We start from the raw sequence: 12,523 nt of genomic DNA on the forward strand, positions 1-12,523 counted from the left end.
ACAGAGAGTAATCAGTCCCATTGCATTCGAAGTTTGAGTTCATTAATGGAATGTATACTAATCTGTCCGAAACTACCCTGTGTGTTGTTCCTGTATGTTTATCCGAAAGGGTGGCTTTTGTGTTCGGGAACAGTAGCGGTAGTACGGGGTTCGTCACCGGGTAACCTAGAGCTTGACTGGGTTTCCCGTCTTAGCGTTGTTCGACCTATGAGAACTCAAACATGTCGCTGAAATCTGTCTGGCGAAATCTGTGCCATCGGGCGTAATCAAACGTGGTGGTTCTATCCGGCCTGTCCGTGTCAGTCTGATTCATCTTTGTCTCACGCCTTTTCCCTTTCTGCCGGCCCGTTATTTCTGTCGGCCCTCTGCTCTTACCCGTGTTCAGTAGAGTCGGGCATTGGGCTTTCCAGTGCCCGGAATATTTACAAAAAGCACATTGGTTTTGCCCTAAGTCTGTTCGTCCTGCGCGTAGTGTCGGGGGATTACTTTCGGGTCGTTGTGTCTTGGGGTTGTCCTGTCGGTATATCCCTTTACACCGTTCCCTTCCTGTGTTTACTCCTTGGAACCGTGTCACCGCTATCCCTTCCTTTGGCCTACAAGATGCTTGGAAGGTTGTCTGTCGCGTTTCTTTACCTACTCTGACTTCGTCTCTTTTCTTTCGTTGCATTGCTTCTTTGCGCCACATACCGAGACTGTCGAGCATAATAGGCGTTGTCTTACTACTACAAAGGGCTATTTCTAACGTTTCTATTTTATCAAGGCCGAAGGATCCTATCAGTGGCCACTGTTTCTCTTGATTTTCTTTGGTATACTTATGCCACAGCTTACTATAGGCTATGGTAACTAATCCATACTTTGTGAACATGTCTTTATTAGGTGTGCCTTCCAGCAGAGCTAGATGGTCCACCTCTAATAAACGGTCCGGGTTGAACCAGCTACCAATCAGTGAGGAGAAGATAGGCATTACAGATTTCAGCGGGGAACAAAGGTCCGCACTACCTATCCTTCACTACGTGCAAAGACTAGACTGAATATTTCTATTCTGTGTTATTTGCAAATAATGAATGCTTCGAGAGAACTAGTTCCGGACAGACGATCAGTGGGGAGAAGACAGGCACGACAGATTACATCGGGGACAAAGGTCCGCGTTACCTATCCTTCACTACCTGCAAAGACTAGACAGAATATTGCTATTCTACGTTGTTTGCAAATAGTGAATATCTCAAAAGCAAAATCTATTCTGACAATAAGACAGGGAGCTACCCTTACAATCAATCAATCAGTCGATCAGTCAATCAATCAGTGGGGAGAAAAGATAGGCACGACAGATTACATCGGGGACAAAAGTCTGCGTTACCCACCCCTTCACCATCCACAAAGGAAGATAGAGTATTTCTACTCTTCCTCGTTTGTACGCAGCGAATATCTCAAAGAGCGACAATCGTTTCGCAATTTTGTCGTTTTTACACAACCTTACCCGGACCATATGGGCTGTCTCTCGTCTTCCGCGTCCAGCGCCCGATCGTCCTCCAATCTCCGATATTGCCACGGCACTCCTGATGGTTCCCAGTCAGGACCGTAGATCACTCGAGAGAGGTCGATTCGGAACCAGTGAAGTTCGGATGATCGGCTGCCAGACGAGGGTCTATTGGGCAGGAGCTCTCCCGATCGTTGCAGTCGTTCACTCTGTCGTCAGGACCTCTCCCACTGGATCCACGTGTCGCTGATGGGCCCCACGCTTGGGACGCCAATTGTAAAAAGGGTGGGAAGCAACCAATAAACAAAGATCCTTAAGTATTGCCCGGCGGTGTCGCCTCTTTAACCCACAATCTATTAACCAATGAAGAGGCAGGCGCTGGAGACTGGAAGGCAGGAAACAAGGGTTTATTCTCTCCGGAGGAGAACACATCAGTTCGGACAGCAAGTATCGTCACAAGGTGCTCTAACTGCATCTCTGAGGCCTGGCCTCTTATACACAGGTTTATGGTCGGCAAACATTCTTTATTGTAATAAAGTCACTTTGAAGCATGAAAAGACATTCCCAGAACCTCCGCTTCAGGCCCGTTCCCACACATTTTCACAGTAAGAGTCCCCTCCCTACCCACAGGAGGAGATGGCTATCACACAGCTGGATATTCCGCCGATTCCCGGAATGCGTGCGACTGATCAGATCTCATGGGGTGGGGGCTTTGATCAACTGTAATTCCTTTGAAGAGGGGTGATTCCTTACAGTAGGGGCAATAAACTGCATCCGCAGGGCTAGGTGATGGCCTGGGATCGACTCGGACAATCGGGCATGGAGGAAGGAGTTTATCAAAGGGTATGCGACCATGAAAGGGATGAAGGGAGGTGTCGGTCGAGCATGGGGTGTGATTCCCAGGGAAGAGCAGCGCAGATGGAGAGGGTTTATGGCCCATGCATGAGAGAGAGGGGGTGACCAGTGCGTGGGGGGTGCTTGTGAGGGCGAAGAGCCGTGCTGGGGGTCCGCGGTGTGCAGAGGGTGGTTCTGACCAAGGCACCTAAAATGGCGGGTGTGCACGACAAGAAGTGTGGCATCGGGGGAAAGGGCAAGATGGCGCAGATAATGTTTACCAAACCGTATTAATTTTCCACACCTGGGCCTGGTTAGGTAGAGCCCAGGGTCAGTCAGAGTCATTTATCACCAGTATCATTCAGCAACAAGTTGGGGGTGCCCAGGGCACAGTATGACTTTGCAACACAACCCCCCCCCCAACAAAAGGTGATGGGTTTCTAACCTACACCCTGGTAGTCCTCATCAGCTAAGTGGAAAAACCTGGAATGCCCATCTGCATTTGCATGGGCAACCCCAGGTCTGTGTTCCACTGTAAAGTCCATTCCTTATAGGGAAATACAGCTTGGGATTCTCCTCTCTCATCTGCATGAGCCATATGAGAGGTCTGTGGTCAGTTTAAACACTAAAGTGAGTCCCAAACAAATATGGTCTCAGGTTTTTTAGGGACCACACCACAGCAAAAGCCTCTCTCTCAATGGCACTCCACCTCTGCTCTCTGGGAAGAAGCCTCCTACTAATAAAGGTAACTGCCTGAACAAGGCCCTCTTCTTTTTGCTGTGACAATACTGCCCCAATCCCTTGCTCTGACGCATCTGTCTGAACCACAAATTCCTTTGTGGAGTCAGGGGCTAGTAGCACTGGTGCTGAACACATGGCAGCTTTCAGAGTGTCAAAAGCCTTCTGACACTCTGGTGTCCACTCCAAATCACCTACTTGGACCTCTTTTTAGAAGTGAGTTCTGTTAGGGGCCCCACATGGGCCCCTAAATTTTGAACAAACCTTCTCTATTACCCTGTCAGTCCAAGGAATGCCCTTCCCTGATTCTGGGTAACAGGAGTTTTCCAATCCAAAATAGTTTTTATTTTAGCTTGGAGAGGCTGTACATAGCCCTCACCTACCAGGTAGCCCAGGTACACCACAGAACTCTGACCTATTTGGCACTTACTGGCCTTAATAGTCGGCCTGCCTGCTGCATGGCCTGAAGCACTTCCCTTAGGTGGCTTAAGTGATCCCCTTAGGTAGAACTGTATACAGCTGCATTATTCAGGTAAGCTGCACTGAATTGTTCCAACCCTGACATGACCCTGTTCACCAACCTTCGGAAGGTAGCAGGTACATTCTTTAATCCAAAAGGCATTACCTTGAACTGATAACGTCCCTCTGGTGTGGAGAATGCTGACCTCTCCTTTGCTACATCAGTGAGGGCAATCTGCCAGTAACCTGAAGTCTAATCAAATGTACACAGGTACTTAGCAGCCCTTAACCTATCAATGAGCTCATCAGCTTTAGGTATAGGGTGAGTGTCAGTCTTGGTGTCTGTATTCAATCCTCTGTAGCCCACACAGAACCTTAACTCCGTGGGTCCCCCCTCAGGATTAGGCTTAGGTACCAGTACCACTGGACTGACCCAGGCACTGTCAGATGGTTCAATTACCCCCAGTTTCAGCATCTTAGCAACCTCAGCTTTAATGCTGGCTCTGACATGGTCAGCAACCTGTAGAGTTTATTATTAACAGGTAGGCTGTCACCAGTGTCAATGTGGTGTACACACTACTCAGTGATCCTTGGGGTCAAAGAGAACAGGCCAGCAAACTGCTCCAGGACTTGCTTACAGTCTCTGTGCTGCTGGTCTGTCAATTTGGGAGAGAGTACAACTCCCTCCACTGATCCATCTTGCACATTGGTGGAGAGGAGGTCCGGCACAGGCTCAGTTTCCTCCTCCACACCCTCATCATTGACCAGTAACATGGTCACATCTGCCCTGTCATGGTTGGGTTTCAATCTATTCACATGCAGAACCCGGTGAGGGTTCCTTGGGGTGCCAAGGTCAACCAAATAGGTAACCTCACCCTTCTTTTCTAAGATTGGATAGGGGCCACTCCACTTGTCATGGAGGGCCATGGGAGCTACAGGCTCCAACACACACACCAATTGTCCTTGAGTATACCCCGGCACAGTAGCCTTTCGATCATACCAGTGCTTCATGAGCTCCTGGCTGGCCTCCAGTTTCCCATTTGCTTTGTACATGTACTCTGCCATCCTAGATCTCAGGCCTAGCACATAGTCAGGCTGGGATGCCTCCGGGCAGCGCTGGGATGCCTCCGGGTAACCACGCGCTTTATCAGCGCTGGGATGCCTCCGGGTAACCACGCGCTTTATAAATGAGTATTCATTCATTCGTTCATTCATTCATTCATTCATTCATTCATTCATTCATTCATTCATTCATTCATTCAAGCACATTGTCCTTAGCTTCTTTAGAGGCTTCTCTAAAGACTCTATCAGCAGGCTCAATGGCCCCCTCACAGGGTGTCCAAACACCAACTCAACAGGACTGACACCAACCCCTTCCTGTGGCACCTCCCTGTAGGCAAACATTAAGCATGCTAGGAGGACATCCCGAATCCTCTGAGTTTCTCTGACAACCCATTTATCATGCCCTTCAGGGATTTGTTGAATCTCTAAACAAGACCATTTGCTTGTGGGTGATAGGGGATGGTGAACTTGTAGTTAACACCACACTCATTCCACATAGCAGTCAGATAGCTGGACAGGAAGTTTGTGCCCCTATCTGACACCACCTCTTTTGGAAAACCCACTCTGATGAACACACCAAGCAGTGCTCTAGCCACCGCAGAAGTATCAATGGTTCTAAGAGGTATGGCTTCAGGGTACCTAGTGACATGGTCAACCACCACTAAGCTATGCCTATTCCCTGATGCAGTAGGTGGGTCCAGGGGACCAACAATGCCCATTCCCACCTTTCAAAAGGAACCCCAAACACTGGCAGTTTTTATTAGGGGAGCCTTTGTCTTGCCCCCACGCCTTGCCACTCGCCTGACAGGTTGCAAATCTCCTTTACCTTTTCAAACATATGGGACCAGTAGAAATGGTTCACCAACCAGCTCCATGTCTTTGTCTGTCCCAAAGCATGACCAAGCTCTTGCTCAAGGTCATGTGTCTTAAACCATACTTCCTTCTTAATGAACACTAAGGGGGTGATTAGGATGGTGGGCGGACTTAAGTCCACCCGCCACCCTAGGGGTAAAGGGACCACCCACCTGCCATGCGGCGGTCCTGCCACCCCAATCATGATGCAACCACCTCCGCAGCGGTCTCATCAGGCATTTTAACTTTGCGGCAGCTGCTACTGGCTGCAGCACCCGCCACAATGGTAAAATGCCATTGTGCATTGTCATGCACAACGCGGCAGGCACCGCGCGCCGCCTGCCACCTTGTGCATGGCAATGTAGGGTGCACCATAGGTACCCCCAAGTGCAGGCCCCCACTTCCCCCTACCCTTCGCGGGCCCGCAACAGACCCCCAAAGCCAATCCCTGCCAGCATTTCCATGGCGGCATCGCCACCATGGAAACACCTGAAATGCACCACATCATAATATGGATGGTGGTGCCTGCTAGGCACCACCACCACATATCTGCCCCAGCTTCCCCCAGCCAGCAATCGTAAGGATTGCCGACTGGCGGAAAAGCAGCAGACAGGCTTTCTGTCCGCCGTGTTACCCACCACCATTGTAATCTGGCGGTGGGTAAATCAGATTACGATGGCGGGCGGATCGCGGAAAATCATGGAATTTCCATGAAATCAGAATAAAGTAAGGAAAGATTAGGTACGAAAGTGTCAGCATCTGAGAAGCTCTATCAAGTCTTCTATGGGTGAGGGAATACGTTTTAGCCTAAGTCACACTTAGAAAATGATAAAAGGTGAGCATAGAAGTCCATAGGCAGGAGGGAATCAGGTGAGAGGTCTGCAAGGCTCCAAGAGAGTAAGAAGTGTGAAGGACATCTGTTAAGAGTGAAAAGGACATATAGAAGAGTACTGAAGTCGAATGGGATGAACACTAAATGATAACACCAAAAGTCTCTGACTAATATCACCTTTTTACATATCATCAATGATATACTGTTCTTGTCCATTTCTCATGTTTCAATCTGCTTTGTGAGCAGGTTATCCCACACTCAAGATGGGAACAAAACACACGCGTTGGTTTGCAACATTTGCAACATTTGCTCAAAGGTCCTTTTAGGTAATGCTCTGGGTCCCCATTTTCCTGCATCAAGGTCTTCTTCTCAGGCTCTTTCTCCTCTCTCTAGTACAGCGATGTATCTATGCTACAACTAACAATGCATGCCCATACCTGCAAGAAATGTCACATTAGCAGAATATGGAAAACAGGATTTTTGCTGAATGGTGAAATACAGGCCTAAATTGGCAGGACAAGTTAAGGCATTAACTCAGTGGTGCACATTTAATATGCATGTGCACATGTATACACAAATGAATATATGTCTTAAGTACATTGCATTTGAATTCGTATCAAATGTTCCATACAGTAAATCTTCAAATTAAACCTATGTAATTATGGCTAAGGTATAATCACATTATACATATATGAGCATGGTTTCTATTTAGTTTTCAAATCATTAAATGTTATTGCTATATTGTAGCACACGTTATGAAAGCTGAATTTCATTTTTATAGCAAGAACATTATCTATTAATGAGGATGATTGTATTTCATTAAGACTTCAATTAATAAATCAATTTAGTATGATAAACACCATAATGTGAGTTGATTCTCTAATCCTACAGTGAATGCACTCCTTAATAATGATGTCATGTGCAACAGTTACCTTAAACCACATAATATTAGTGTGTATGTTCATGTCATGTATATGTTAATATTTTTGTGATGAATTGTGACGTGTAAGGAGTGGGCAATGTTGCGCTGCACCACTTGCTGGAAGTATCCCCTGCTTTGCTCTGCATATTTTGAAAAATAAACCTATTCAACTCTCTTCCACTGAATGTTCTCATTACCCCAATATTTACCAGTTGAATTATGACCATTATTTTGTATCTGGGGGTATTAAAATTATGTTCGGTTCTTGCCCAACTCATGCTTCTCCACTGAACTCCATCTGCTTTGTTTTGTCAGGCACTGTACACTTGCTAACAGCATGGTTGGCAGTATATGGCCTGTAACATGGAATTACCAAACAACTTCAAGTGCAGGTTATTTGGCTGTGTTGCAGGTCTTTGTCACACACACTGTGCATGTGATGCAGATCCTGTCATAAGAGGTGGAAGGTGGTACCTTCTATTGTGGGCTAGTGCACTTTCATCCCGAGAAACACAAACATGAGATCACCTGAAATTGTCTGCCATCCTTCAGAGGCATACTTATTGTGTACCCGGCACTATAGGAAAGAATATATGTGGTGAGGCACTACCCAAGCACCCCAAATGGATGAGCTGCCACTGAGACCCATGATAAGAAATGTGAATGAATGAAATGCTTTTATTGACCATATCTGATAATGTTTTTTGCCTTTCAGGGTGCTGTCGACATCACTTGGGGTATGTATGTATGGATTTGGAATCCATTTTTGTAAATCCACCACTAGCCTCCCCTACAAAATATTTTACAACAATATTGTATTTTGAGTTTGCAACTCTTTTGTGCAGGGATCAGTGATCATAAGAATGTTAAGAAAATATAATTATTTACATTTATATTCCCCTCGGAGCTGGTGTGACCTGTGAAGCAGAAGAGAGCTTCTCCTAAACGGCGGGTAGTGCTTGAATATATCAGAGCACTTTTCAAACACCTTTTTCTTTCACAGTGCTGCCCAAACTACTGGAGAATCTCAGTGTTCTCTGTAAACCCGTCTACTTTTGCTACCACATCTCGCATCCTACTCCCTAAATTCAGCCCATGAGACATCTTTAAAGAGTATTCAAAGCTGGTGGATGTGTAGTGTAAGACTAGTTAAGAAGGAACAAAGAAAATATATACCAGACATACTATCCCAAATTCCTGTTGACATCTTACTGATAACACACTCCCTGATAATAACACAAACAATGATAAAGCCTTCAGGTCTGATGTTGTTATAGATGTTTTTATATGCAGAACGTTTACTATGTCCTTAGTGATGCCACATTAAAGGAGTGTAAAATCCACTTTTTGTATCATGCTTGTGTAGCCAAACTTTCAAACTATAAACACTGCACTATTTGCATCACATTTTACTTGATGCACCAAAATATAATCATTACAAAAATTGCAAACATCTACATATAAATCATGCCCCCAAAAATACAATACATTAGAAAATGCTATACAATGGTTTCGTCTATATAATATTTTGGCACAGTAAAATGAAATGGGGAATTAATAATTGTAGTCTTAAACTTGCCACTCCTTCAGACCTGGTATAATTCAGTGGTGATTTGAGTTTGTCGCAGCTTGATTGAAACCCCATTTCTTCTAAAACTCTGCAAGTATTTATTGAAACTGATGAACAAATAGTAACAATGGACTTGAGGTATCTACACTTTTTCCAGTCGTGAACGGCCCGATTTGCAGAATTGTTCCGTTTGCAACCCCAAAAATGCATTTTGATATGTATCCATCCCAAATTGCAATTTGATAACATGTTACCAAATCACAGTTTGGAATTGCGAATACATACCGATTCGGTATTAGAAAGGGGTGTGTTTAGGTGTTCCTTCCTAATACTGAATCACAGTGGTATGCAAGAATGAAATGCTATCACAAAACATTTGCATTTTACCACCTACTTCAAGTAGGTGTAAACCCATTCACAAATGGGAAGGGGTCAACAAGAGACCCCTTCTCCTTTGAGAATGTAAATGAACATATTTTTTATTTTAACTGCAAAGTTAAATTGTTTCTTTTGAAATGCATCCCATTTTCCATTAAAAAAAATGTAAAAAAAGATTGCTTTATTGGAAAGCAATCCCAGACCTAGTGGTCTGCTGACTTCAGCAGGCCACCATCCCTGTGAAGGCTGTGATTCCTAATAGGTCGCAAATAGCGACCTACCTCATTATTATTCATGCGGTAGGACTGCAACCCACTAGGAATCACTAATAAAACTTAATAGAGTTTCATACACTGGGAATACCGATTTCCTAATATTAGTACATCTAGCCCAATGTTCCCTCTTGCAAATTATTATCATTCTCGCTCGCTGCTTTTACGATGGGTTAGAGACAGTCTTCCAATTCCTGGTGATCAGAAATCTCCAACAATCATGGAGATAAACCCTAGCTGCTCGACTTTAGCAGAAAGTGTTTCCAGCGATTAGGGAAGTTGCGTGGAAGGATCTAAGCTGCCTGGTACCTGGAACTTAAAAATGGTTAAAGGAAAATACCAATAGGCTTCTAAGTGAGGGCAAGTTCGAAATATGTGGAACCAATCACCCACATTTATATTACTGTAGCGAAGGCAATTTGAGGAAACACTGGATTTAAACCTATAAAGTGAAACAGGCGTGACAGATAGCATCCATCTATAACAGCGCTGCATGCATTTTAGATTGAGACCTCAAATAGATTTGCAAGCAAGTAAACAGGTTTTATGCCATTCTGTAACATTTATATTGATTCCCACCGGTTCCACGCGCATCACTCTGATATAGGCACTGTCCAGGAATAACAACATGCTATATTCTTTTCGTGTGATTTGGAGGAAACTGTTTGCAGTCAATGTCTCCATTTTATATAGACCTTTTAAAAAAAATCTTGTTATTGTTCAGCTTGCAGCAAGAAAATACAAAGCCCCCAAACGGGACCCATCAAGTCAGTTGGAGCAAATGGGCAATACAAACATTTTACAGTTGAGGTCAATTCCCAAACACAAACAGACCCTCCACCCTCCCCACCCCAGAACCCGGCACTGAATAAGTTAGTTGAACCCGATGTTGCGAATAGTGTGAGACTTTAAACAGTCCGCTATTGCAACCCCAGTCCCACCACCTCGAGCATTCAATACATCATTACAACTGTCTACTGCAAATCAGAATTGCCCAGCAAGTACCCTGCAAGTGGAGCCCAAATGTCCTTGGGCCGTGAGGCTTCAGGTAGTTTCTCCGCATAAGTCCCCAATTGGTCCCTGCAATACAGCAAGTCTCGGATCCACCTTTTCACTGTCAGGAGAGTTTTAGCCTCCTAACATTGCACAACCGCTAAAGTGGAGATAGCCACCAGTCTCCGATTGCATGGCTTGAGGCTCTTTACCCGTCCTAGTAGGCAGACCTCAGGCGCACACACCAGTTTCCAGCACCACTTCCTTGAGCACATTTGTGACTCAAATCCCGAAAGCATGTCTACCAGAACAGACGCATACAATCTGCATCTTTCTGCCCACACAGCAGAGGGATGGGTATGCTCAGACGTGAGTCCCATGCTCTCCACACCTCTGGAGTCAAGCTATCCTGGCTGAAGACGGCGGATAGCCAGAAACCGGTCCTAGGATGCTTGATTCTGGTCCAGGAAAGACATGGCTTGGCAGTTCCGGCTGGACTGTTCCCATGAGGCACAGGGTCAAGGTTGATTTGCATATGGCCATGTCTGAACTGGGGTGATGTGGAATGCAAAAAAACGATGGATTTAGGCCCAGATCTCTGTACTGGGGTGAATGTATGACATTGTTATGCATTCCGTCCATCAACTGTTGTTTTTGCACACAGCAAACAGCAAGCATTTTCCCACAGCCCAAACCTATGCAATTGAAGAGGTGTATAGTATAGCTGATGTATGTATTTGAAGTGTATGATGCAGAGGTTACAGTTCGCCGTTAGGCGACCCGTCAGTGTACAGCAAAACGTCCAAGCATACATTGACAAAGAGGCCCCCAGTGCCGTGTTCCATTTATTGAAGGAGGGGTTTTCAAGTGGGTCCCGCTCCCTCAGGGAACCGTTATATAATTTTGTTATCGGTCCCCCACGTGAGTCGCCTGCTAGTAACGCCTGAAGTGCCAGTAGCATTCTCGGCTCAGCTGGGTAGTCGGGATATATAGCTCGGATAGCCCGACACGCACATATGTGAACCCTAGCATCATATCTTGACCCACACTTTCCGTATGTCTGAGAGCGGTCTAAACTAGCCCTGCTTATAGAGGTCACCTAGCTGTGCAATCCCTGCAGTTCCCAGTCTGCTCTTGTGTAGTGGAAATATCCGGATGTGCGGCAAGCCTTAGTGCTGGGGTAATTTAATTGCGCTCTTTTTGCTAGAGCCCTCCATGCCCACGCAGTGCAGTGAACCGGGTTGATTTCGGCCTGCAGCTCACCATGTCTGCCCAACATTGCAGCCGCCACCAGCACCACAGGGAGCACCAAGTCTGCCTCAACTGCAATGTGCGGCTTGAACCGCTAGCGGAAAATTCCAGAAACGCGCAAACTGCGCCGGAGCGCACAAATAGTAAAGCCTCATATCAGGGGCTTTCAAAGCTGCCTCGCTCAAACGGTTGCACCTGCACATCCCAGCTGCATCGGGGCTTCTTCCCTCCCACACAAAAGATAGCAGAGCTGATTATAGCATATTAAACAGTGAAATATTCAGTCGAATCAGGATGTTGATGAACAGATAAAGGAGCTTTTGGCAGAATTGTAATTTTGACGACTGCTATTCGTTCCGCTAGGGAAAGCTGTAGTAGCTTAGCCCATCTCGTCGCCTGGTCAGTAACGTAAGTGGTGACATGGCCATAATTTATGCAAATCACCACCTCAGGGTCTCTGTGCAGCCACACGCCTAAATACCGAATCGGGTCAGTGGACCACATCAGTGGGAAGTCCAACTCCACTTCACGGGTACCGACCGTCAGCGGGAACAACTTCGATTTTGCCTAATTTATACCTAGGTCTGAATGCCTTTCAAACTTCACGTACTCGCAGGGCATTTTACATATATCTGCAAATTTGGATAAAGTGCTTAAAACCTGGATATAAGAAAAACTCTTCAGAAAACTGTAGCCTAAAATTCTTCTTTCTTCGCCTATCTGGGCAGCTTGAACATAACACCACATGCAGTATTATCAGGGAAGAATTAAAATATACAAAACATGGTTCATTTTTATTTTATTTTCTAGCCTTTACTTCAAAATTAAATGATCTGCATAGCTGCTTCAATTATTTCTTTGGCTGTTTGCAAAAATAAAGCAA

At 45.5% G+C, this 12,523-nt stretch overlaps 1 protein-coding gene across 2 annotated transcripts in view; it reads left to right on the top strand.

Annotated features, from left to right (window-relative positions):
- The window catches only part of LOC147730750 (uncharacterized), a 1,432,305-nt gene that overhangs the window by 106,653 nt on the left and 1,313,129 nt on the right, over positions 1-12,523 (top strand). Inside the window, exon 2 of one of the 2 annotated variants that reach the window (XM_086955559.1) lies at positions 7,892-7,913. The exons of the other annotated variant lie outside the window; for it this stretch is intronic. Coding sequence (XP_086811685.1) covers positions 7,892-7,913 — 22 coding nt within the window. The remainder of the gene's footprint in view (positions 1-7,891; positions 7,914-12,523) is intronic. 2 annotated transcript variants of the gene reach the window in all.

Source organism: Lissotriton vulgaris, chromosome 2_1 (assembly GCF_964263255.1).
Source record: "Lissotriton vulgaris chromosome 2_1, aLisVul1.2, whole genome shotgun sequence".
NCBI classification, from domain to species: domain Eukaryota; kingdom Metazoa; phylum Chordata; class Amphibia; order Caudata; family Salamandridae; genus Lissotriton; species Lissotriton vulgaris.